General features: G+C 50.1%; 1 protein-coding gene across 1 annotated transcript; it reads right to left on the bottom strand.

Annotated features, from left to right (window-relative positions):
- Positions 1-3,421: 3,421 nt before the first annotated feature.
- RNF169 (ring finger protein 169) lies at positions 3,422-27,383 on the bottom strand. Its single transcript, XM_062630417.1, has 6 exons — positions 27,025-27,383; positions 15,331-15,407; positions 8,975-9,121; positions 8,015-8,127; positions 6,924-7,032; positions 3,422-4,905 (listed from the first exon to the last, which is right to left on the bottom strand). Exons 1-6 carry the CDS (start codon positions 27,377-27,379, stop codon positions 3,724-3,726), a joined length of 1,983 nt encoding a protein of 660 aa, XP_062486401.1. The 5' UTR covers positions 27,380-27,383; the 3' UTR covers positions 3,422-3,723.

Here is a 27,383-nt window from a genome sequence, read left to right on the forward strand (position 1 = left end):
CTTGCTCCAAGCCCCTGTGTCCAACCTGGCCTTGAACACATGTGGTTTCATCTTAGGACCTTTGCAGCTCTTATGCTGCATCCACCGTTCAGGAAGAGGTGTTTTCCTTCTCAGCTGGCATCACCTGTGGCAAAGGCAGAGTCATACCTGACCTTTACAGGAGAGAAGAAGGAATTCCTGCTCTTTCAAGTGGAATTACACACAATTAACTTGGTTTTGTGCAAGCTTAAACAGAACATTAAATTGATAACACATTCATCCTAACTTCAAACCACCGCAGGTGTGATCCCAACACTGCCTTGGGTGGATTTCAGCCAAGGGCAGTCACGCTCCTGACATAGCTCAGAAGAAGGGGAGAGGGTTTAGGCGATCCACATGGGAACATCCCATGTTCTCCCCACTCCTTCAGCAACCAGATGGAGAAATGGATGTAGAAACGCAGCCACCAGCTTCATCAGGCTAAAAACCTCACGAGATCCTGCTCTAATGCTTTCCTGAAAGCTTCCATGATGGGACTGTGATACCACATCCAAAGGTCTTCAACGTGGATGCAATGTATGATGCTTGGGGAGCCAAGGAGCGCTCTCTTGCTCTGGAGCCCAGTGAAGGTGAGGTTAAACCAGAGGCACGAGGGGTTCCATGAAGCTTTTCTTGGTTCCAAGCTCAGGCATCACCTCCTGCGCTTCCACCAGCTTGGATTTAGAAAGAGGGAATGAAGACACAAACCCCCATAATACTGATGTCATCTGAAGAAGGGATTTAAGACAATTGGACTGTGAAATCCACGTGGAGAGGGGCAAGAAAGGACACATTCCATGTGAAAAGCTGGGCTTTGTGCTGTGGGCTTGCTCAGAGCAGCCCAAGCCTGGATGAATCCCTCAAGCACGGCGAGACCGGAGGAAGCTGTTTCGGGAAGTCTGCTTTGGGCTCAAGGGATCAGCCATGGGGAAGGGACCTGTAAAAGTACTTACAACTCAAAACGCACTTGGGAAGTGCAGGGTTTAGCTCAAAATGTTGGGAAAAATCAGCATGAATCCTGAGGAACAATCTGTGGGGCTCCCTCGGAGCTTATTTCACTGCGAAGGGCAGATCCAGGCCGATGCTACGGGGAATCATGGAATGGGTTGGGTTGGAAGGGACCTTCAAAGCTCATCCAGTTCCAACCCCTGCAATGAGCAGGGACATCTTCAACTAGAGCAGATTGCCCAGAACCACAGCCACCGGCCCTGGATCAGGGATGGGGCAGCCACAGCTTCCCTGGGCATCCCGTGCCAGTGTTTTCCACCCTCTTCTCCCTGTGCTGCTCTTCTAGAGGAGGTCCAAGGCTCCAATCACTTAAATTCCTTCCAGTTCACAGCTGGATACAGGAGCAGGATTCGGTTTGGGTCTCAAGTGCCTGCTTCAACCAGCACCTATGGAAGCTGTGGCATGTTAGAGGGCATGGAAAGCCATCACCCATGAGCTGCAGCAGGTCAGGCATAGCCAAGCCAGGCCTAGCAAGCCCTAGGTGTGACTTAAACCATCCAGTAGTTGGTGTGTTAAGGAGATACAGAGATAGATATAGAGAGAGATATATATTACGGAATCATTGCTATAAGATTTCTCAAAACCAAAGTGTCAATCTGTTGAAATACAGTATTTAAAATATATAAATTTTATCCATTAAAATATAAGATTTCTTTTTTTAAAATAAAAAAAAGAATCCAGTTCAATTTGGGGAGGAAAAAAGGAGCCAGGGTCCTCACAGGAGAGAAAATCATGGAATGGGTTGGGTTGGAAAGGACCTTAAAGCTCATTCAGCTCCAAGCCCTGCCACGGGCAGGGACCCCTTCCACTGGAGCAGCTTGCTCCAAGCCCCTGTGTCCAACCTGGCCTTGAGCACTGCCAGGGATGGGACATGCACTTCCTTGAGCATCCTGTCCCAGTGCCAACCAGTTCCTGTTTGCTCTCTTTAACCATTTAAGGTGGAAGGAGATATTAAACCATTATTTTTAGCTAAAGGAAACTGGGCAATGACCGTTCTCTTGGATCAGATCCATCTGCTGGAACACACTTGGGTCTCCTCCCTTCACACCATGGGATCATGGTGAGTTTTCCCCAGCACTGTGCTTCAGCTCCATCCCCCAAACACCCCTTGTCATCCAGCCCATGGGTCAGCAAGATGGTGAACACTGCAACCTCTGCCCTGCACAAGGTCCCTGTGGGCACTGAGGGTCCCCAGTGAATACTCTGCAAGTACTGAGTTGAGCTGATGGTTGTTGAGCCTAATTATCAAATCATTTCCATTGATTAGGAAATAATCAATGGAATTATAATGGGTGATGGGAAAGAGTGATGGAAATATGAAGAGCCCAAGGATGGACCACTACATGCTCCATCAATTCCAAGCTCTGAGCTACCTCCAGTCCAGGCTGCCCAGCTTCGTGCCTTGAAGCGGAAATCTTTAGTGCATTGCTCACCTGAGCCCTCTTAGTGGTTTGAACCTGAAGACAGGCAGCTGGGAGCAGGGGCAGGGCAGGCTCCCATCACCCTGAGCACCCACATCCACGTGCCTGTGGGCTGGGAGGGCTGGGATCCCATCCCTGCTCTCCCATCCCAGTTCAGCCGGTGCTGGGAGAGGAAGGTGATGCGTCACAGACCTCGGGATGCATCCTTGGGCTGCTTTTGGACGTGTAAGGACAGGTCTGAGGTGTGCTGAGGGATCTCTGAACTGAGCAAGGTACATGTCAGCAGGGAGGAATCCTTCCTGGAATCACTCAGCCAGCGTTTCCCTTTCTAGGTATCAATTTGAATGGGAAGAACAGGAAAATCTTCTTGCCTTGGAAGAGGCAGGGATGGGAGAGAAGCTGCATTTGCTCCCTGGGTCACAGTGCCCACAGCATGGCCCCAACTGCTCTACCTGAGCTCTCTGCTGTGCCACTAACATGAATGTGCAAGTTCATAGAATCCCAGACTGGGTTGGGTTGGAAGGGACCTTAAAGCTCACCCAGTTCCAACCCCCTATGTCCAGCCTGGCCTTGAACACTGCCAGGGATGGGGCAGCCACAGCAAGCTCTAAGGCTTTCCAGTAAAATCCTTATTTGAAGTCTTTCTTCACTACTTTCTACTTGCAGAAAGTAACCTGTGAGCTGTGCTGCTGGCACCCAGGGAGATACATTCACTTGTAAGTACTACAGGTGGATCTGTTTGGTACTTCCTAGAAGAAATACAGATCAACCTCCCTCCTAACAGCCCTCAGGTTGGGTCATTCAACACAGTGACATCCACAACATAAGGAAGACCAGAGGACAGGCAGAGGAGAAGACTTTCTAGGATGGGAAAACCCTACTTTCTGTGAGTAGTGCTCTGACTTCCCTTGGCCTATTGAAGCAGCAAGGCAAGGAGTGGATGAGCTCCTCATGCCTTGCTGCTCACACAACCCAAATGTCACCAGCTGCATGCAGAGGTATTCATTGCATATACATTGCAGTGTATTCACGGGGACAACGCACACATCTTTCAGACCAAGGGACCAGGAAAACTTGAGGAACTTTTCCCTCAACCCCTCTTGGTTTCGTTCAGCTGAAAGGACTCTGGCTTCGGTCTGAACTGGACCTACAACATCTCACCACCAACAATGAGAAAAGCAACTGTGCGGGTGGAAGTATGACCAAAAATAGGTTTCCTATAGGATAATCTGATAAACCTCATCGTCCTCTAGCAAGGCAACAGCGTCCACCAGTGCTACTTGGCACCCAGCGTGCTCTTGGAGCGCAGCAGGTACCGCTCCACTCTGACTTTCCGCCTCTCCACTGTCCTGTTCTCGCTGTCGAAAAGCCTCTGGAGGTGCAGGGCCAACCTCCTGTCCTCCTCCTCTTGCTGGAGCTTCTGCTCCATGTCCCGCACCTCGGGCACCAAGCCCACCTCTCCCGCCGGGTGCCGCAGTCTCTTGACGGAGCCGTTGTGCTCCAAGTGCTTCGTTTTGCAGCGTCTCTTGCGGCCCCGTCGCAGCGCCGGGGGCTGCTCCCCGAGGAGGTTCTCCACCGAGCTGCAGGTGCTGTTCTGGACGTTGATCAATTCGCTGTTGTTCAGGTATTTCAGCTGCTTCTTCCCCGGTGCTTTCAGCGCGGTGCTGTCGGGAAGCGATGCGCTGACACCCAGCAGTCTCCTGCCCAGCACTTTTGAGCCGAGGCTCAGACAGGATTTGTCCATGAAGGCGTTCACCTTTAGGTCAGGGACCTCGGACACTCGTGGGTTGAGGGAGGTGATGTTGGATCTCACGTCTGGATCAGCAGCGCTGTCATCTGTGGTTAAGGCCTGAGCATCTCTGCTCTTCTCATTCCCTCTTCCCAGCTTCGTTTCGCTGATGGAAGGGAGGAAATCCAGCTCGGGGCGAGGGTCTCCGGTGGTGTCGGGTGGAAGGTGATCATCCTGAGCCTGTGGCTGCTCCTTATTGCAACTGCTGGAGTTGGTGATGTCAGGAGCTGTAGCATCTTCCCCATGCTCTGAAGCCAAGGACGTGAGGGTCGCTTTGGAAAGAGTCTTTTTGATCTGGCGCTCCTGAAAGATCTGCTCCCACTTCTTTAGGATTCTTGGACTGGCCTCGTAGGTCGTTGGCTTCTGCAGGCTCCTGTTCAGGTTCCTCGGGGTGGATTTGATGATGAGGGGGCTCAGGACGCGGCCATCAGGAAGCCTCTTTGGTGGAGTACACGGAGAGCAGACGATGGGCTTGAAGTGGTTGAGCTCCTCCGAGATGCTGTCGTTGCTCTCGGGGCTGATGGATCTCTCTGGCTTGTGCAGCGCTGAGAGGGATGAAACGGGGTTGAGGACCAGGCGCTTCTCTGCTGTCAGGTCCGGGGCTGAGAGGCAGCGGTTGTTCTGGGTGGATGACAGGACCCCAACCAGCGGCGTGGACGTGCTGCTGACCTGCAAAGCAAAGCGCCACAGCTCAGACATCTGTCACTGAGGACAAGATGGACAACGTGGGGAGTGCCTGATACACCCGAGAGGTGGCCAATGCCAACCTCATGGAGCCCAACACGGCCAAGTGCAAGGTCCTGCCTCTGGGCTGGGGCAATCGCAGGTACAGCTATAGGTTGGGTGGAGCCTGAGGAGAAGGACTTGGGGTGTTGGGTGAAAAGAAGGTCCTCATGACCCAACTTCAGTGTGGGCCGGGCTGCACCCCCAGAGCGTGAGCACTGTGTGCAGTTCTGGGGTCCCCAGCATAAGAAGGCCATGGAGCTGCTGGAACAAGTCCAGAGGAGGCCATGAGGATGCTCAGGGGCTGGAGCAGCTCCTGTATGGAGACAGGCTGAGAACATTGGGGCTGTTGAGCCTGGAGAAGAGAAGCTGTGTGGAGACCTCAGAGCAGCTTCCAGTGTGTGAAGGGGGCTGCAAGGATGCTGGGGAGGGACTCTTCATTAGGGACTGCAGTGATAGGACAAGGGGTGATGGATTCAAACTGAAACAGGGGAGATTTAGGTTGGAAATAAGGCAGAAGCTCTTTGCTGTGAGGGTGCTGAGGCGCTGGCACAGGGTGCCCAGAGAAGCTGTGGCTGCCCCATCCCTGGCAGTGTTCAAGGCCAGGTTGGACACAGGGCTTGGAGCAAGCTGCTCTATGGAAGGGGTCCCTGCCCGTGGCAGGGGTTGGAACTGGATGAGCTTTAAGGCTCCTTCAATCCAAACCAGTCTGGGATTCTCTGACTCTATGATACACTTGAAGTGGTGCTGCCATTCAGCAGGACCTTGGCAGGCTGGAGAACTGGGCGGAGGGAAGCCTAATGAGGTTCAACAAGGACAAGTGGAACTGGATGAACTTTAAGGTCCCTTCCAACCCAACCCAGTCTGCGATTCCATGGTTCTACCACATCCTAGCAAGCAGCCCTGGCAGAGTAGCACTGAAGCTGTTCCAGGCTGAGAATTCACAGCTCCCACGATTGAAGCTGCTGCTGGCTTCCACCAGGAGCCCATGGCCCAGAGGCACATTGGAAAGGAGGCAGAGAACAGCTCCAGAGACAGAGATTAGTGCAAGAGCAAGTGCAACTGCATGAGATTAGTGCAAGGATTTACTTCTCCTGTCAGGGCAGAGGGGCCAGTGGTGCTGCCAGGCATGGCACAAGGAAAGGTGGTTGCAAAGGGCATCTCCAAGGAGCGGAAGGCACCCAGTGACTACTGCTGGAAGAGCCTCAAAACCCCCAGTTCAGATTTGCAGTGCTGCTTTGTGATCACTGCTCACTGTGAAGCACTGGGTGCACTGCAAAACATCTCTCACCCTGCACAGGGGAACAGATAGGGTTAATTCATTTGGGCTGCTGGATGCAAGGGGAAACAAGACCAGGCCAGCTCTTTGCATAGTGTGGAAGTACAAAAGGAAGTATTCTAACACTAGAAAAGAAATGAGTTTTGCTCTGTTTCATAGCATCCCACACTGGTTTGGGATGAAGGGACCTTAAAGCTCATCCAGTCCCAACCCCCTGCCACAGGCAGGGATGCCTTCCACTAGGGCAGCTTGCTCCAAGCCCCTGTGTCCAACCTGGCCTTGAACACTGCCAGGGATGGAGGACTGGAAGTTTAAACCTTTAAACACCATTGGAAAGAACAGGAGAGGAAGGGGAAGAAAAGGGGATTTTACTCCTAAATTTCTAAAAGATTTCTCTTTAATCAGCCAGGATTCAGCCTTGAAAAGAAACTGAATGACAAAACAAAAGCATTGTGAGGACCCTTCCAACTTCCATATCCTCCAGTGCTGACAAACGACTCCATAAGCTCAGTGATTTCTAACCTGGCAGGGTTTTATTGGCAGTTGCAAGGAGGTGATTTGCTCCCCAGTGATAACACAGCACCGGCAGCACCACCAACACTGTGTTTCGTATCTCCACCTTCCTGGTGCTGTGTAACCTCAGACAAGAACATTGACACTTTACAAAGCCTCTGCTTGCAGACGCAGCCCCTACCTTTGTTTTGTTGGCTGGGGCTGATCTCTGCCTGCTCTTTGACCTCTCCTGAATGGTGTCGTTGCAGCTCCGACTCCTTTCCACCTTGGCAGTGAGGTTCCTAAAAAGCAGATGGGGGAAAAACAGGAGATTGTTCATGACCTGAGGAAGAACCAGCCCGACAGCCCTGGCACAGCTGCCTGTGGGGGAGGCATCAGCCTTGGCAGCCAGAGGTGCCTCCTACACCCTCAGGGAAAAGGGATGCAGGAATCTTGGATCAGCCTCAGAATCCTTGGCTGTGCTGAAGGGCTCCTCACTAAACACGCTGACACCTCCACCTACTTGTAGCTAATTGAGGTCGGAGCTAATGAGGATGCTATGGAAACCCTTGTGCTTCTCATGTGGAAACAGGGAGTTACTCAGCTGCTGCCACTGCACCATGCAGCAGCTTTCACTGGTAAGGGGTTTGGGGCTGCTGTTATCTTTTAACCTCTGTGCTGGTGAAGGACCCAGAGTTCACCACAAGAACTGTGTACTTTAATGATTTTTTAATGTAATGGCTTAATATCTGAAGATTTTTTACTTTAGTGATTTAATGATGCCAGAGGGAGACTGAGCTGAGCTCTTAGGCAGAAGCTCTTCCCTGTGAGGGTGCTGAGGTGCTGGCACAGGGTGTCCAGAGAAGCTGTGGCTGCCCCATCCCTGGCAGTGTTCAAGGCCAGGCTGGACACAGGGGCTTGCAGCAAGCTGCTCTACTGGAAGGTGTCCCTGCCTGTGGCAGGGGTTGGGACTGGATGAGCTTTAAGGTCCCTTCCAACCCAACCCATTCCATGATTTCTGTCATTTAAATCTACAATGATTTTTCTGCTCCATGGGAAGAACATGAACTTCTTTAACCCCCAGGATTTTATAGCAGGTAGGAGGCAATCAGACTCACTCCATATTCTAACAGTTAGTCTGTTCTACAGTTCCAGAGACAGCATTACTTCCTTTGGATTGGAATACCCATTCTAATTAAAGCATCTCAGGTATCTTTAGAACAGCAGTCACAAAACATCTGTAATTCATCATTAATCAACTTGAATTAAGTCTCAGCCTCTTACCCTGAAAGGAAAGCAAAGGAGTAGGCACTGGTCTTGGAAACAAAAGCTGATCGATGTGTCTGCCTGCCCTGGAATGGTTCTTCATTCTCTGAATCCGAGAGACGTTCAGGAAACTGGAGTCAACCAAGGAAGAGTTAACTGATATGTACAACAGAAAGAATCACTTGGAAAATAAAGCTTTGCAAAGATACCCAAGATGCCAAAAGCCTGATTACACCAACAGGAGGTAAACCGAGTGCAGTGTGTCAGCACGTACGTGTGCTCATGCTGCTCTGGAGATAAACAGCTCAAAGGTTGGCCCCAAAAGCATAAATAATGCACACAGCACCTACGTACAGCTGTTACTGAAGGAAGTTCATTTATTGATCAAGGAACCATGAGATAATCCTACAACAAAGGTACTACAGGACGTTATCCAGTACCCACATCTCAGCCCATCAGTCTTTAAGTGTTAAGAGCATTTCCTGCTGAGTCTCACAACTGAAATGGGAAATAGGCAAACCTCAGCATGAAGCATCTGCTGGACTACACTACTGTACACCTACACGTAGAAGAGTCATGGAGGAATGTTTGTGGCAATATGTATATGCCTGAAGACTGAGGATACACAATGCACAGTGGTTTCCTCTAGGTTTCTCTGCTGTGTTTGTAAGAGCTGCTCCTCCAGTCACAGTACAGTGGGTAAAAGGGGGTATAAAGCTCTAGAAGAACATCTAGAGTCATAAGAAACCTAAGACAGTTCTCAGTAATGTGTCTATAATCTATTAGCTCATAGTCTTCAGGGGCTATAAAGGTGTCAATCCTGGAAAGCTCTCAGTTTCAAGCGGCAGAACAGGAGAAACTCAGTTACTCCAAGTCTTTAAAAAACCCTAGTTCTTGTTCCAGGACTAAGCCTTAGCAGCATTTCACCTACCAGCCAGGGTTTAATGTGAGTAGAAAGAGAAGCCCAAGCTTACTTACACACTCCTGGTTCGCTTTAAGCACTAAAGATTCCTCTTTCTTCTGCTGCTCTTCCATTTTTCTTTTTCCTACATCCCCATCGTCCAGAACGAACTTGTGGATCAGCTCCTCAGAAGCTTTCTCCTCTTGTTGTTTTTCTTCTCTCAGCTGGAAAGAACAACAGAAAAGATGGAGAATTTCAAAGGTTGGAAGTCTTACACCTGGCTGCCAACAAGTGCTCTTCCAAGAGCTTGGTCACATCATTCACTTTTGTGTCGCTACTCCTCTGCTCTAGAGTCCAGTCAATGCCTCTCTCACAATATGAGAACGGGAGTTCTCCCAACGTGAAGATGAGTTTCTTTCTACAACACCTTCATGTTCATGCACTCAACACAAGTACCACGGATATTATCTTCTTTGCAAAAGAGCAAAGGCACTGTCAGGTTGAGGGTCTGACCAAGACTGCTCTGCCATGGTACGTTCTGAAATGGAGACAAAAGCTTTTATCTCCTCGTAGACAATCAGACAACCTGTGTGCAACAGGAGTTTCATGCAAGTTGTGACAGTTCAGTTTTAGTCTTCAAACGGCCTGTAACACAAGACACAATTTGGCAGACATAGAGGCAGCATCACCTACATTAAACTTGGATAGATACAGCAATTCGTAGAATCCCAGACTGGTTTGCATCGAAGGGACCTTAAAGCTCATCCAAGTTCCAACCCCCGCCACGAGCAGGGACAAACTCCCCAGTTGCCAGGATTTAAAACCAGCAAGAACCCCCTTCTCCTCCTTCCCACCACCTTTTCCTGATGAACAGGCTCTGTGGTACGTCCTTCAGCCAGCACCAGCCCATCATCCCTGGATAACATCACCCAGCTCCCTCCTCACTCATTACCCAGCCATTCACCCAGCTTGTCTCTCATCTCTTCCTCAACTTCAGACTCACAGGGGCCATGAATAGTCTATAACAGATGTGTATCTACACCAGGTCCTTCCTCCTTCCTCCACCCAATGTGGTGTGTAAGTGTGAGACAACAAGCCTGACCTCTGATTGACTGATCTCCATCACGCTGATGAATCACAGTGATGGGGAAGAACACGGGAATCAAATACTTCTCTTTATTCCTCACATTTGAGCGTGGGCACCTCAGATGCTCTTGTTATGTTCCCTACCTTTTCACACTGCCACAGTTTCCCTCTTGCCTCGCAGGAGAGCAGTGCTGCAGGATCTGGTGCTCTCCAGTAAAGCTCATGGCATCCACACTGACCCCACAAATCCTCATTCTCCCCAAAATATTCAGTATTTTCATTCCCTGATGAAGAAGGGGGAAAACCCCAAAGCATGGGCATGAGGCTGACAAAGAAAACAGAGTCCATGATGCATTACATGATAAGCACATTGTGATCATCAGACTGAGAAGGCCCCAAATCCTACTGACTCCAAACCCCCAGAGACAAGGAAGAGAGAGGTGGGAGGAGAGAAGGCAGAAACCAGGAACAAAGCCACTCTTTGGCTGATGCTGGGTGTTTGAAGATGTTTCCAAAGACTGGTTTGACTTCTCCTTTCCAGCTGGTTTAAGATGTATCTTTAAATTCCTGATCTATTAATAAGCTCGAGCAATAACTACAACCCGATGTCTGACTAATATGGATTAGAGCCACATGATGCAGGTATGATGAATACTCTGCTATATGTCTCATGAACAGCATTTCTGCACCTTAAGGAGCCTTTTTTACATACCTGAAAGCCAAGTTCTTTAAGGAGCCTTTTTTAAGGCTGAAAAGCAAGTTCACATTAAGATTTATCACCACGAAAATACCTCCCAGCACCTACAGCCCTTCCATACTTCCCACCTGGAAGAAAACTGTATGGAAATCTTTCCATTTTATCTATCTTCTATCAATACTACTTAATTCCCAAATCTAAAGCCACAAGCAAAAGTAACAACACGCAGGAATGGTTAAGGATTGGGGGCAATGGCACAGTTGATGTGAGGCTCGAGCACAAGCTGCGCCAAAGGTGAACAAAGCAACACCAGGACCTCAATCCTACTTAACAGGATACAAGAAAGGAATTTAGGTGCAGAATTCAGGTTCCAAACAAAAGCAAAATCTAAGGATAAGATGTGCACTATTTAAAACAAAGTCATTTGAAGCAGCTCCACGTAAATTATCTCCCAGAGAATTTACTTACAAACAAGGGGACATGAGGACTAGAAGCTGGAACAAACTCCTGGGAAATATCTACCCTGGGAGAAGTTACCCAAGGAGCATCTTTGGAATGGATGCAGGACCATCAGCTGCTATCAGCAGTACAGTGATCAGAAAACGCATTTTAAGCTGTCCGTAGCCTTTCTGGCTACTGGAGCTGCAGGAAAAAAGCTGTACAAGCAATGAATCCTTTTCCACCTTGAGAATTGCTCAAGAAATGCCCATTTCAGGGAACAGCCCTCTTGAACCTAACATTAATTCCCAAAAACTTGGCAAACTCACGTTTGGTATCTTCTCTCTGCTCCATGAACTGTCCGGGTTTGCTTCCTCACTCCCTCAGCCTGTTCCGTCTACCCATGCTGCTGGCAGCTGCATGTCAGCACATGCCTCAGGTAGGAGTTTCCCTCCTGATTACGTGTGATAACAGGTAATAAACAGGCTGCTTGTGGTAGAAAGACAGTTTAAGAGGGTGAGTTTGGGGTTTTAGGACACAGGAAGGAGATCCTCCTTTGGGAAAATGGGAAATACGAGGGCACCAAGTGTGATGTATAGAAGAGGGGAACAGAAAATCTCACTGTCCTGCACAGACAGCAAACATTTCATGTCATGCTGAAAGCCAGAGGAGAAAATGACACTAGGAGATGATCCACTTCAAATAAGAAAGTCTCCAGTGCATCCTTATGGGAACTGCTTTGTTTTCAGCTGCAAAAGGCTGGGAAACAGGTCAAGAGTGAGGCTTTAGAAAGCAACTCACATCTGGGAGACGTAAAAGCTTTGAATGCTCCTCTCCCCTCCTCAGGAGGAGAGCCAGTGTGGGTTATCCCTGTGGAACAGGCAGGAAATCTGAGATGAAACCTCTTGCCTTGACACACAGAGGTTATAGACAAGCTTTGATTCCCAAACCTGAGTTCTCTCCTCCTTCCTAATTCAGGAGTTCAGAGACACCAAGAAACTCTCACTAAGTGGCAGCAGGCACAATTCCACCTGGAATAAGGCAAAAGTTGCCACTGAGTCAGCAAAATTACCTCGTCCTTTCCTCTTAGGTGATGATTCAAAGCTCCTTCAGATGAGGTTCAGCAAAAAGGAGTTGAAATTGCAAGGGAAAGAAACCTACATCCCATCTGCAGTGAGCAAAAGGGGAAGGCATCAGGATGAACAGGAAGGAGACAAAACCAGGCCCAAGATGTCAGACACATGTTAAAAATGTTTCCTTTTGCCTGGTGGAGAAGCAAAAGGTGTTGGCACATGGTAGCTTTTAGCTGAAATCAAATGATGGCTGCAGAAACCTCTTCAGCTGGATCCTCATCATGCTCCAAATGTGCTCATTGAACCTTACAGGTAGTACTGAAGTCAGTAATGGAGTGACCAGGATTACCAGGAGGTGACAATGCACCCACTTTTCCTGCATGGATGCAATGTTTTGTGGACCATTGGAGAGAAGATGGTTTAATACATCTTGGACCACTGGAGAGAAGATCCAGGAATGTGTCAGTCTGGAAGCACCTGGAAGAGCTGCAGAGGTAAGATCCTGCACTCATGGACTCAGGAGGTTCTGGCTCCTCAGAACACTCAGAAGATTCTGGCTTTGCAGCAGGATTAAAGACATCAAGCAACAAGTCTGGGAGGATCAGTGATGAGTGAGCTCCAATAGCATCACAGAAGGTCTCCCACTCACTATTATGGAGGGATTTATGAAACCCCAACAAGGTTTACAGTTAATACCTGTGCAAAATACTTATTTTCTTCTTTAAGCCAAAGGTGCCCTGAGTCTCTTCATCCTAAAGGTTACAGTGAAAGAAAATAGTGAATTACCCCCCTGAAGTCCTGGTCCAGTTCTGGGGCAGCAGCACAAGAGGGACATGGAGCTGTTGGAGTGAGGCCAGAGGAGGCCACGGAGCTGCTGCGAGGGCTGGAGCAGCTCTGCTCTGGAGCCAGGCTGAGAGAGCTGGGCTGGGTGAGGCTGGAGAAGAGAAGGCTCCTGAAGGGGAGACCTGAGAGCAGCTCCAGTGCCTGAAGGGGCTGAAGGAAACCTGGAGAGGGGCTTGGGACAAGGGGTAATGACTTGGAAGGGGCTTGGAGCAACCTGCTCTAGTGGAAGGTGTCCCCACCCATGGTAGGGGGGTGGAACAGGATGAGCTTTAAGCTTTAACCATTCTGTGATCTGATTCTATGAAATACAGTGATGGATGTTTATTAATAAACTTGATTTTTATATGAATAAGATTTCTGTGCCCTTAAGCTTTACACTGCTGCCCAAACCAACTGTTTCTCAAAAAGCACCTCACCACAGCTAAAGACACCACAGGTCACCAGACTTCATGCACAGAATGTGCCGCCTACCTAGTGAATGTCACCTGGACCACAGAGGAGTTTGCATTGCTTAAGATCAGTTAATGGAAGGTCATAATCTGCCCAAGTTCTCCCAACACCCTGAAGTGACATTGCCCATCAGCATCACTGATTCCACACAAGAAGCAGGAGTGAAGAATCTTCCACATCTTTTAATTGTCTTCCTACATATCACAGACTGGTTTGGAAGGGACCTTAAAGCCCATCCAGTCCCAACCCCTGCCACAGGCAGGTACTCCTTCCACTGGAGCAGCTTGCTCCAAGCCCCTGTGTCCAACCTGGCCTTGAACACTGCCAGGGATGGGGCAGCCACAACTTCTCTGGGCACCCTGTGCCAGCGCCTCAGCACCCTTACAAGGAAGAGCTTCTCCCTTATACCTAACCTGAACTTCCCCTGTTTCAGTCTGAACCCATCACCCCTTGTCCTATCACTGCAGTCCCTGATGAAGAGTCCCTCTCTAAAATCTGCATTTCCTAGACTAGTCATTTACATTAAATATCACCTAAGCATCATTTTCCTCCTCAGTGGACAAGGCTATTTTCTAACTCCTTATCAGCTTCCCAGCCCTTTCTATGGTTGAGATCTTCAAGTGAAACCCCAAAGAAAACCCTCTGATGATGAACAACGCCTTTTCCCCACCAGGCACAATGATCAGCGAGTGGCTGAACCCCTCTTAAAGCAACACCCTCACAGAGATCAAGGACCTGACACAGTGATCTACTGACAGAGACACCAGCATCAGGCAGAGTCCACATTACTTTGGCAGGACGCTGCACAGGTTCCTGGCAGAGGAAGGGGTGACAGAAGCAGGAGCTACAAGTGGAAATGGGAATGCTGGAGGGAGTTATAGGTGCCTCTCACAAGAGAGATTGCACTGGAATGCATTATCTGCTTGGCTGCAGCAGAAATTGCTTTCACAATGATGTTTCTCACGTAAAGAGAAGCCAGTTTCCATCAATGACAAGTTACTGGAGATGGTTTCAATGATTTAGGCTTAAAAAAGAATAATAAAAATCCCTTTTTAAAGACAGAAAATATTTCCCCAGATTTTAACTCCAAAACAGCTGAAATTCTTTTCTTCCCTTCCCAGTTTTCTGCCTTGAAATGCCATTTCTTCTCTTGCAGACAGAAAGTTCTAGCTTAGAATAGAGAGCTTCTGAGAAGGATGTTACTGCAGGAGGTGCCTCATGCTGCAAAAGCCTTTGTGGAACTGCATCCACAAACACAGATGCTGTATAAACCCTGCACAACCAAGGTCCACCACGGAAGGGACATTTCCATAGTTTGGAAGGCAGCCTAAGACAGCAAATCTGGCTTCTCCATGCTGGACAACAGCCAGTATGCTCCTGAACTGGCTCAACAGCATAAAGGGAATAAATGACCTTTGTACTGAGCAGGAATAGAATCACAGAATAGTTTGGGTTGGAAAAGAACTTAATCTCATCCAGTTCCAACCCCTGCCATGGGCAGGGACCCCTTCCACTGGAGCAGCTTGCTCCAAGCCCCTGTGTCCAACCAGGCCTTGAACACTGCCAGGGATGGGGCAGCCACAGCTTCTCTGGGCACCCTGTGCCTGCGCCTCAGCATCCTCATAATGGAGAACTTCTTCCTTACATCCAGCCTAAATCTTCCCTGTTTAAGTTTGAACCAATTCACCTTTGTGTTATCACTACAGTCCTTAATGAAGAGTCACTCTCTGCCGCTCCTCTAAGTCCATAAAAAGCCCTTCAAGTTTCCTTGCAGGTAGGATGCTATTCCTGCAGGAAATCCCAAGTTATTCTGGAAGAAACCCCACAATTACCCAGCATACTGTACCTTCCTTAGCTGGCTTTCATATTCTTCTCGGAGTTCCCCTGGTTTGCTTAATTTAATGGGTGCTCTGAATATAAAGTCTGGAAAGAGAAAGGGAGACAAAAAGGAATCAGGTTTTCGTGCACAGTGACTGGGAGAGTCCATCATTCCCAAAGGACAATCTCTCCATGGCCTGCACAATCACGTATCTTTAGATATCTGTATCTTTACATTATGACCATGCTATCAGAGCTCAGTTTAACATAGGAACATCAGGAGGAGGATGGCAAAGTAACACCATTTTGCACTGTCCTTTGGGATTCTCAAGAGGTCCTGACAAGCAACCAGGGGAGTATTAGGAAGGTGTAAACACAGAGGTTAAGTAACAGCCCTAAGAGGTCACAGGGAATCCGAGGCCCAGAAATGAAACCAGGCTTAAAGCACCTCCTCCAGCCAGACACCCATGGAACACAGGCTGACAGCAGCAGCACAACACCCTGAATTCACACCCATGTTCTTCTCCCATTTAAATTAACTCATTGAAAACGTTCTACAGAATCACAGAATCATGGAATGGTTTGGGTTGGAAAGGAGCTTAAGATCATCCAGTTCCAACCCCCTGCTATGGGCAGGGACACAGTGTTTTCACTCCCCCTTCACAGCCATTTGTGTGCTGTCCCAGAGCAAGCACAGCTTTTATTCTGCTTTCATTTGTTCTGAGGTCAGTGATATGAAGGCAATAGGCTGCTCCATCCGGCAGGAATTCCCCATCCTGCTCCTGCTTCCTCCCTTCCCCCTCGGGGACTGAGAAAGCAAAAGCATCCTGGCACAGGGTTATAGTTTAACCTCCATCCCTGGAGTCTGCTACTCCCCAAATGACTCCCTTATGTCAGGCTCAAAGCTGCTGTGCAGTACAAGTCTGGGCAAGTTGCACTGCAGTCAGAGGAACTTGGAGGGAAAAGCGAACAACTCAAACAGAATCACAGGATCCCAGCCTTGTTTGGGACCTTACAGCTCCTCCAGCTCCAACCCCTGCCACAGGCAGGGACCCCTTCCATAGAGCAGCTTGCTCCAAGCCCCTGTGTCCAACCTGGCCTTGAGCACTGCCAGGGATGGGGCAGCCACAGCTTCTCTGGGCACCCTGGGCCAGCGCCTCAGCACCCTCACAGGGAAGAGCTTCTGCCTAAGAGCTCAGCTCAGTCTCCCCTCGGGCAGGTTCAAGCCATTCCCCTTGGCCTGTCCCTACATCCCTTGTCCCAAGCCCCTCTCCAGCTTTCCTGCAGCCCCTTCAGGCACTGGAGCTGCTCTAAGGTCTCCCCTTCAGGAGCCTCTTCTCCAAGCTGCCCCAGCCCAGCTCTCTCAGCCTGGCTCTATAGACAACCACAGAACAACCATCCCGACTCAGCCCATATCAGTACTCCAGACAGGGTGCATCATCCCAATGTACTATGAGTGCAAGCAAGGAGGAAACACCAGTGGTATTCCCTTTTCCCAGCTCTGTAAGTTACAGGATATAAACCAGCAGCTCTGCCCCACGTTTTATTTAGGAAGTGTTTTATTCCTCAATAACACCTTTCCAGAATGAAAGGTTGATGGTAGGATAAGTAAATCAAACCCCCAAGGGCTGGTGGCTGTCCCATGGGCATCCTCTGGCTCCTGGCCACATTTATAGTCTGTTCCAACCTAGCTGATTCTGTGATCTGCCTCCTCCTTGGGACAGTCCCAACCCTGCTGCTAAACATGCCCAAACATGCCCTTTAAAGACTGACTAAACCCTCCTTGCACCTCCTGCTTTCCACAGGTTTGGTTTTAAGGTTCCTAGAGGAAAGCCCCCCAACTTCAGTCCCTCCTCACCAGTGTGAATGCAAACTCTGGAGCTTCCTGCTCAAGGAATTACGGAGAGAGAATGCTGCCAAGGCCAGAGCTGAACAAATCACAGCGTATTTCTTTCATACTTGCTTTAAAAGGGGAAAACCCACTCTTGTAATCAAATATGAGCCATACAGATGATAAGGCTTTGTTCTAAAGAGCTGCCAGTCCCTCTCCCTCACACGCCTGCATGAGCTAAGCTTGTCTTTGAAGGAAAACATCCCAAATATCCTCACATGTGCGATATAAATCCCTAGCGGTGGCGATGCTGGGGAGGCCAGGCTGCATTCCTCCCTCCTGCTTCTGCAACTGCTCCTGCTGGAAACCTTCCACCAGCTTCTCACAGCGTGTTTGCCTTGTGTCCTTGAGCAGTTCCCAGCTCTTGGTGGATTTTATCAAGCTGAATGTCCAGGGAGGCAGTCCCAAGGGCAGCAGCAATGTGTAATGTGCCTGCAGCCAACTTCAGTTACTTCTGAACATTTAAGGCTTGTCTCAGACCTTATCTCCATGCCTAAAAAGGTGTATTTCTTCCCTCCAGGGTAATAAAAGCATTTTTGACTAACCCTAGGGAAACATGCTGTGGTATAGACAAGCCACATCAACTGTTTCATTGCTTACACAGGTTCAGCAAGCCAGAAGAGATGTTAACTAATGGAACCATGAAGCTGTGCTGGTTTAGCTGATGTGGTCCAACACCAGGCACATACAATGGTTACTTATAGCATCATCATGCACCAAATTGTATTTTACAGAGGGGTCAATGGAGATGAGACCTCAAATGCTGTGTTGAATGAATGGTCCAAGAATGAGACCTGGGCTGTATCCCAGAGCGCGAGCAGCCGGTCCAGGGAGGGGATCCTGCCCCTCTGCTGCACTCTGGGGACAACCCCCCCCCACAGTCCTGATCCAGCTCTGGGGCAGCAGCACGAGAGGGACGTGGAGCTGTTGGAGTGAGGCCAGAGGAGGCCATGGAGCTGCTGCGAGGGCTGGAGCAGCTCTGCTCTGGAGCCAGGCTGAGAGAGCTGGGCTGGGGCAGCCTGGAGAAGAGAAGGCTCCTGAAGGGGAGACCTGAGAGCAGCTCCAGTGCCTGAAGGGGCTGCAGGAAAGCTGGAGAGGGGCTTGGGACAAGGGCCTGTAGGGCCAGGCCAAGGGGAATGGCTTTAACCTGCCCGAGGGGAGACTGAGCTGAGCTCTTAGGCAGAAGCTCTTCCCTGGGAGGGTGCTGAGGCGCTGGCACAGGGTGCCCAGAGAAGCTGTGGCTGCCCCATCCCTGGCAGTGTCCAAGGCCAGGTTGGACACAGGGCTTGGAGCAAGCTGCTCCAGTGGAAGGGGTCCCTGCCCGTGGAAGGGGTTGGAACTGGAGGAGCTTCAAGGTCCCTCCAATCCAAACCAGTCTGTGACTCTGTAACTGTAGATCTACGTTTACAACACCCCATTATGGTTTCTGGGGTAGGGCGATGCTGCACAGTGGCTGCCCCCAGCCAAGGATGCTTCTATCAGCACAGAAGCACCACAAATGGAACCAGACTGGGTGGTTCCAGAGCATCTGATGCATTCCAGAGCATCACACACATTCCTCCCTGCTCTAATTCTGGATGTTCAGGTCCAGAACAAGGCAGCTCAGCTGTTTCAATGTGTGCTACAGCTGAGAACAACAACAAAATGGGTAAGAAGATGGAACAAAAAGCCTTTTACTTGATTTTGACCAAAACTCCAGCTTATTCTTCCTCTTGAGTGATCTGGGGGTCAACAGGAATGGTTTCTGAATGACGCTGACTTTGAAGGGCTGTTGGGAAGCCTGGCACTGAGATGCTCCTTCTGAGCACGGTGATAACACCGAAACAGTCACAGCAGCAGGATCAAACCCAGCATCGTGCTCCTTTGTGCTGGCAGGCAAGAGTTTCATCCCATTGTGTTCAATCTTGGAAAAAACAACTGATTTCTGCACTATTTGAGAAGACAAAAGGGTTTCTGATTACTTAACACTGGTTCTCTTTACAAGAGGCATTTGACTCGAGCTTCAAGCCCCTCGAATGACTCCATCTTTTCAACATTACACAGAAATGTGTTACACTCTGTGTGTACATTACACACTGTCACCATTAATCCTCACTCCTGACCAGCAGATTTTATACTGGCAAAAGCTTCAGGAACATCCATCTGCTGAATTCAACAACACAGGATGAATAACTAAATTGAACTCGATTCAGAAACCCTTTGGTTCCCTGTCTGTTGCTCAGAGGCTCCTGGGCTTTGCCAAACCAATGCCATGGGGCAAGTCGAAGCTCTGCCACGCACAGCAGTGAATCCTCATCCATGATCCACGGAATCTTGCAGCAAACTTTGCAGCTTCCTTGTCCCTTTTATTCCTGACAGGGATAATCAAAACCTTGAGGTTTTCACTGTCTTTCCTTTTAACTTCCAGCAGTTGCTGTTTATACTTGAAGATGAGATCTTGAGGTTTGCAAAGCACAAAAGAAGGAGTCGGAAGTTTTCTGTCTACGGAGAGGGTTGGAAACAGTTTTCCAACCAGTTTCCCTAGCTGCTTTGAAAGAACATTAAATTAACATGAAGATGTGGCAACGGTGCATTGGGGCATGTTTGGAAACAAGGATAATTCAGCCATAAATCATAAGTGGAAGAATCAATAACGCAGAAGCTGCAGGAAAACTCTGAGCTGTCACACCCTGCTAGGAGAGCACACAGTGTATGCCAGACCCCTTCCCCTGCCCTGCTGTGGGCATCTGTGGTGCAGCAAACAGGAGATGAGACCTAAGCCAAGCTAGGACTCATCTACTGAAAACATAAATGCAACCCTCTAAAACGTTTTGGTTTTTCATCCCAAACCAGCTCCCATAATGTAACAGGCTCCAGACCACTTCTCATGCAGAGACAAATGGGACAAAAATAGACTGAATCCAGTTTTGAGCCTGGAGTTCCAGCTGAAGCAGAAGATGACACTAAAAAAATGTTAATGTGGTAGATAGCTATCAACATGCTGTCATTTCTCCCCCACGTGCTTCACCCTAAATAGACTAGTACCAATGATTGCAATGATCTCCCCAAGACAAGTCTGCCCAACAGATTTTCACAGAATCACGGAATGGGTTGGGTTGGAATTGGACCTTCAAGCTCCTCCAGTTCCAACCCCTGCCACAGGCAAGGGACCCCTTCCACTGGAGCAGCTTGCTCCAAGCCCCTGTGTCCAACCTGGCCTTGAACACTGCCAGGGATGGGGCAGCCACAGCTTCTCTGGGCACCCTGGGCCAGCGCCTCAGCACCCTCACAGGGAAGAGCTTCTGCCTAAGAGCTCAGCTCAGTCTCCCCTCGGGCAGGTTCAAGCCATTCCCCTTGGCCTGGCCCTACAGGCCCTTGTCCCAAGCCCCTCTCCAGCTTTCCTGCAGCCCCTTCAGGCACTGGAGCTGCTCTCAGGTCTCCCCTTCAGGAGCCTTCTCTTCTCCAGGCTGCCCCAGCCCAGCTCTCTCAGCCTGGCTCCAGAGCAGAGCTGCTCCAGCCCTCGCAGCAGCTCCATGGCCTCCTCTGGCCTCGCTCCAACAGCTCCACGTCCCTCTTGTGCTGCTGCCCCAGAGCTGGATCAGGGCTGCAGGGGGGGGGGTCTCCCCAGAGCACAGTAGAGGGGGAGAATTACCTCATTTTGCTTGATTTATGTTCCAAATGGAGCAACCCAGCTCCCCAGCACTGATGCTGGGCACAGAAATCATCGCTTTCCCTGCAACTCTTGCTCCATCTCTTCATTTTCAAAAGTTTGCCTTGGAGAGCTGATAAAAGGCACAAAAAGCCACCAGAAAGTGGATGCATTAAAAGCAAGACAGAGAACAAAGCAATCCATCAGTTAATGGGAAGGGGCAGAGAAATAATTGCACAGCAAAAGCCTGAGTGTTCACAAGAGCAATGTTTCAGTGTTTACCAAAAATTACCTGTGATCAGGTACTTTGAGAACAAGAAGAAATAAAGATGCTCCAAAACAGAAAAGGGAAGGTGTTTTGGAAGAACCCTCTTGAATCCTGCTTCTCATCCATCGGACTGATCTGTCCTGCCTGGTTTCTATGGACAGCTAACAGTGAACACCAGCCTCTGGGTTTCACAAGATGCACATACATTAAATAGGTGTTATGATAGAACTTATATAATCTGTAAGTCCTACAGTGGTATAAATAGATAAAAGGCCATTAAAGCCAGCAGGAATGTACCAAGTTCATGAATACAATAGATTGTAAATGGAAAGACCTCTCCAGGAATGTGTCCAAGAACTGGTTGATGCCTCTGCCCAGTGTCTGAGCACCAGTCACAGCAAAGATGAGGGCTGTTTGAGCCATACTGGGTCTAAATCCACAAGATGCGTGTTCCTATGGGTAGTAACTCCTGGGAAGAGGCTTTGAACAAAGGAATATGGAAGATGGAGATGCTGTCTGGGGGTGGAAGAGGGAGACACAGAAGAGGTGGCTTCAGAAAGCTGGTGAAATCTCCCCTTGGTGAGTTCTGAACTGTTCGTGGTCATCTTCGAAGCTTCCTGGAGCAAAGGAGTTTTCCCTAAGGTCATGGAGAAGTAGGGGAATGAGAGGGAAGCAGCGCCTTGAAACAGCAGGCTTAGTTTCAATATGTGCATGGGTACTACAACCAGGGTTAGTCCATTAGCAAGCATGTAGAAGGTAACAGGCAAAGCACAAACACCAACTCTGTAAGAACAACTCGAATGAATTCAATTCAGTCTCTCTGATGGGGAAATCAGGGGATGGGGGAGAAACAAGTAATGATGTGAGTTCACCTCTTGGGGGCTTGAAGGTGTTTTACCTGCTGTAGAGACCAAGATATCCATATTAGAGAAAGTTAATGCCCAGCAGGATGTGCTGTGTTAGGGGTCACCCACGTACCTGGGAGCAACCCATGCAGAAACTGCTCTGCACTGCCTAAAACCTGCTCTGGAGGGAAACGAGTAAGGAAATAAAGCAAGATAATATGAGAGTAGAAAGAGTAGGAACCACTATAAAGGAATCACTGCCAAGGCCAGGCTGGATGGGGTCCAAGGCCAGGCTGGACAGGGCTTGGAGCAAGCTGCTCTAGTGGAAGGTGTCCCTGCCTGTGGCAGGGGGTTGGAACTGGATGAAGCTTTAAGGTCCCTTCATCCCAAACCAGTGTGGGATTCTATGAACTCAAAATCCTGCCTTTTTGCCTGTGTGGAGAAGGAGAAGAGCTGGCTGGGGAGGCAGAGTGTGGTATGAAGGCACTGGAGGGAAGAAGCTCAAAGTCCCAGATAGAGAGGCTGTAAGGAGCAACAGCTCTTAACCCCATGAGGACAAGTGACGAGATTCTGCTCGATATGGTTTAGTGCCAACACCTTTGGGCCCATGGAGCCCATTCGAGCTCAGGCACAGCACTGCACAACCACAGAAGCTGGAATGTTCTCCTGGCGCTGTCAGAGCCACGCATGCAGCCCTGCAGAACTGCCAGCCTGGGACAGCAGGACTGGTCCTAGATGGAGCTCAAAGTCCGGCAGACGCAGGCTCATTCCATGAGGTTTCCTTGCATGCTGATTCCCAGCTCACACTGTAGCTCCCATATCATAGATCTCATAGTGTTGGAAAGGACAGGATGTATCCCTGTTTTCCAGGATAACCCCCTCCTCAGCATCCTGAACAACAGTAGGCAAAAAATACTGCGTCTTTTCCATTTGGAAACACATCAAAGAACCCATTCTTGGAAGCAGTGAGAAACAAATTGCTAGTTTAGGTATAACCACCGTTCAAATGGATGCACAACTAGCTGGAGAATGACCTTCCAAGAGTTTATAGCCCAGTGCCATGCCAGGACAGCCTCTCAAGAGTGGCCACTGGGGCTAGTTCTGGGTCTGGGCCTAATCTCTCTCTTCATTAAGGGCTTGAATGGTAGAGGAGAAATACTTTAAGGACTGTGGATGAGTGGAGAGAGGATGGAGAGGGAGAAGATGGAGGTGAAAGGACTCTGATAGTCTCATGGCATGATTCTTACTGCTCCTGAAGAAGCATCCCTACCTTATTTCCTTCCCATCAAACAGCTCTACACCACCAATGCTGCAGCAAGGAGCTAAAATAGTGGCAGTGATGGCTTTAATCAGACTGATGTAGGAAAAAAATTCCTGCTTTTCACACAGCAGGGAAAGGCTTCCTTGGGATTGCCACTTCTAACCTCATAGCACTGTGGTCTGGAGGAAAAGAGAATTGGTGACGGGGCAACAGGAATGAGAGGAAATGAAGGAATCCCCAGGAAATGCTCAGTAACTGGGACTGGTTTGGGCCAGTGGGGAAAGAGGGAAACCACAGCCAAAAAAAGCCTCGGAGGAAGGAGGGGGAAGTTGTGTTAAACCCCATCCCTCTCCCAAGAGCATCAGTTATTAACTGTGCATCATGACCAGGCAGCAGAGAGACAAAAGGAATCAACTGCCTTTTGACAGAGAAGATTCTGATTAGATATTAAGCAAAATTTTCCAAGGATTCAGAGGCTGGAACAAAGGCGAATGTGGGGTCCCTTTCTGCTGTCTGTATGAATGGATTTGGATGCCTATGAGGAATGGCTGAGCTCCACTTGATCCTAACTCAGTGTAAGGGAGCCCTGATCCTTTCCAAAACACGTGCGGGTCTATTCCATAAACCGGTTTTATTCCTTTCCTCCCAGAGCACTTTCCTGTTGGAAGTTTAAACTTCTTGATCAACTTAACAAGCCTTTTCCTTGGAAAACTGGATTTGTTTCCCAGTTTGTAGGGGAAATGTTTGTTCTTCAGGAATCTTCCAGCCTCCCTGAAGTCATCTATAATCTGGGATGGCAATGGCAGGATTGACAGGCAGAAATCTATCAGTGTGGGGAGGATTTGATACTGAAGGTAGGCCTTGTGCCTGCTGAGAAGATACAGACCTCATCTGCTTGTCCTTTTGCTCAAGGTCCTCTTCTTTAGCCCTGATTCGCAAGGAATTCCATCTGCCTTGGAAGAAATGTGCATGTATTCATTTCCTTCCAAATCAGGCTGAGCACCGCGCTGTGAACATATTCTGTTCCTTCTTCTTGGCTAGCTGGTCTCCACGCCTCCATCTGCTGCACTTATCTGCCTTCCAAGACTTCTACCAGGCAACTCTTTGAATATCAGAAACCTTTCTTAGCAAAGCATTACATCTTGAACTCAAGATCTGGTTTTACACCAGCACATAAGGTGCCTTTCCACGTGCTATATGGTACAGAGATGCCCATGGAGCAAGCAGAGAGGACGTGGGACCTATGGGCCACCTACTCCCTTACAGAGCAGCAGTGGTGCCCAGTGACAGGACAAGAAGAAATAGGCACAAACTGAAACACAAGGAGTTCCATTTAGCAGCAGAAACCACTTTTTAACTGTCAGGGTAGTCAAACCCCAGTACAGGTTGCCCAAGGAGGAGATAAGAATCTCCAGCCTTGATTGGAGACAATCAAAACCCAGCTGGACACAGTCCTGGGTAACCTGCTCTTGATGACCCTGCTTTGAGCAGAGGTTGGGTCAACAGAGGTCCCTGCCAACCTCAGCCATGGGGAGGTTCAGTAACATCAAGATCTGATAACATCAATCCCTAACATCAAGTCAAACCACATCCACTGCTCACTCTCTACATGTAGTAGGTCCTACCATTTGTAACACATCAACTACCTTTGATTTCCACACTATTGGCCCAACTTACATCATAAGTGGCCAGTTACCTTTACAGCTTTTAGCCCGACGCAGACACCTGGTGCCACTTAAGGACAAGGTTGAGCCTAGGCTAGAAATGCATCAGAACTGCTGTTTGAGCTCCTTTTATCTCACTTCATCAGCTATGAACTCAATGGCCCTGCAGCTTGAAGTGTAATTTTATGGTGGCAAGGTCTATGGCATGAGACGTGGAGTACAGCATGAGTAGGGGTTACTCCAGCCCAATTCAGAGCCCATGACACTCAAGGTGCACAAGGTGACACAAGGGGTAATGGGTTAAAACTTAAACTAGGGAAGTTCAGGTTGGAGATAAAGAAGTTCTTTAGTGTAAAGGTGCTGAGGCACTGGAATGGGTTGCCCAGGGAGGTTGTGAATGCTCCATCCCTGGCAGTGTTCAAGACTAGGTTGGACAGAGCCTTGGATGACATGGTCTGGTGTGAGGTGTCCCTGCCTATGGCAGGGGGGTTGGAACTGGATGATCTTAAGGTCCTTTCCAACCCTAGCTGTTCTATGACTCTATGATTCTCAGCACTAAGACCCTCCACGATGCTCTCTAAGACACCCCATAGCGTTAGGAAGTCCAGGCAGGCAGAAAATGACAATCAACACAACGACCATGTGCCTTCCTGCATAGAATCCCAGGCTGGTTTGGGTTGGAAGGGACCTTAAAGCTCCTCCAGCTCCAACCCCTGTCACGGGCAGGGACCCCTTCCACTGGAGCAGCTTGCTCCAAGCCCCTGTGTCCAACCTGGCCTTGAACACTGCCAGGGATGGGGCAGCCACAGCTTCTCTGGGCACCCTGTGCCAGCGCCTCAGCACCCTAAGATGTGCAAAACATTCCCATGTCAGACAATCCATTCAAGCAGAGAATTAACACTATTCCCTCCTAACAACCAAAGCACTGCACAAGGCTCCCTGTGGCACAGCTGGATATCCCGCCCTGCGAGATCAGACCAAGCTGGGAATAGTTAAGCATGACCGACACCATTGCTCCAGAGCAGAGACGGACCCAGGGAGTTCCTGTGGTCCCTCCTCTGGCTGGGCCAGGAAGGAGGAAGCGCTCCCAAGGAGGAACTAAATACTCCCAAAGAGGAGCTGCTCCCAGGCTCCTGGCTCAGCTCCCTCCGCACAGCCCCATCCGTTCCTTGATTCAGCAAACCCTCCTCCATGTAAAGCTTCCCAGTTCCCTTCCAGGTGAACGGGCTTAGCCCAAACGCCCACTTGAAGCCCTTGAGGCTCATCCTGCTCATTTTGCCCGCAGGAAATTAGAGGGTGCAGACACCAGCATGACCAAGGAGACCGGTAACACGTTGGAAACCGCCCGGTTAGGGCATGGCAAAAGGATGTTTATCCATAGCTGAAAGCCTCGGCTGCTCCACAGGGCTCCCACCAGCGCTGCTACCGTGAAGCACTCGTGCAGGCACCCCTCCAAGCAACACGCACGGGCAGCAGATCCCGTTTGTTTGGACAGCAGCAAGGTGGGAATCTTCCGCAGCGCCTTGGCTCCCATGGGGAAAGAGCAACGCCTCGGGCTGAAAAGAGGCAGTTATTCCCAAGGAAACACACGGAGCAGAGGAGGGCCGAAGGCTCTTGAGGCGCGTGCCAGAAAGCCCTGAACTCAGAAACGATGGGAACGCTATGTCAACAAGGAACCGGGACTTCCCACGGCGCAGGAGCCTTCCTCCAACACAAACCCACCCCAACGCCAGCCCTCCCAATGGGCAGCCCCCTCGCAAGCCCTCACTTTTCGGTCCGTGTTGCTACACAAATAACCACCGCTTTGCCATTTCTGGGTTCAAGCAACCGCTTGGAGAGCCCAAACCATCCCCACGGATGAGCACGGGGCGAGACACTGCCAGCACCCTGCTCCCACCCACTCTTCACACCTCTCATCCCACCGTGCCCACAGCGCTCTATGAGGGGGTCACCATCCTGCTCCCCGTCACTGCCGGGGTGCAGAGCATGACGGGCGCATGGAGATGTTGATTTGGGGGGAACACGACCCCCCCCTTCCCCTCAGGGCCCATCTCCCACCATGGCACAGGAGGGCGGGCTCAGACCCGCTGTTCCCCCCCCCCATAATCACCACCGCAGGACGGGGCTGAGCCCCACAAACTCCCTGCGCCCCGTCGGGGCTGAACCCGCACCTTGCTCCTGCCGCTGCTCCCCGCCTCCTCCTCCGGCAGCCGTGGTGGCGGCGGGCTCGGCGCGGGCCCATGTGGAGAGGCGGCTGCGGCAGAGCGGGCAGCACAGGCCCGGGCCCTGCAGGCAGCGCTGGAAGCAAGCGGGGCACAACGAGTGGCGGCAGGGCGGCGTCACCGCCTCCACCAGCGCCTGCCGGCAGCCCGGGCACTCCGACACCGCCAGCAACGCCTCCTCCTTCTCCTTCTCCTCCTCCTCCTCCTCCGACACCAGCCCGGGCCGGGCCCCTCGCCGCCGCCGGCCCCGTCGCGCCGCTACCGCGGCCCGTCCGCCGGGCGCCGCCGCCGCCGCCATCTTC

The sequence above is a fragment of the Pezoporus occidentalis genome, unplaced genomic scaffold, assembly GCF_034315485.1.
Source record: "Pezoporus occidentalis ecotype Australia unplaced genomic scaffold, CSIRO_AGI_Poc_V1 ctg350, whole genome shotgun sequence".
NCBI lineage: Eukaryota > Metazoa > Chordata > Aves > Psittaciformes > Psittacidae > Pezoporus > Pezoporus occidentalis.

Bases quoted from the DNA above. Each gene is read 5' to 3' on its own strand.
- RNF169 (XM_062630417.1), bottom strand. From the start codon at position 27,379: ATGGCGGCGGCGGCGGCGCCCGGCGGACGGGCCGCGGTAGCGGCGCGA. The intron at 9,122-15,330 runs GTACAGTATGCT...TGTTCTTTCCAG, and splicing joins ATGAAAGCCAGCTAAGGAAG to CTGAGAGAAGAAAAACAACA. The intron at 7,033-8,014 runs GTAAGAGGCTGA...TCTGCTTTTTAG, and splicing joins TCCTTTGCTTTCCTTTCAGG to GAACCTCACTGCCAAGGTGG.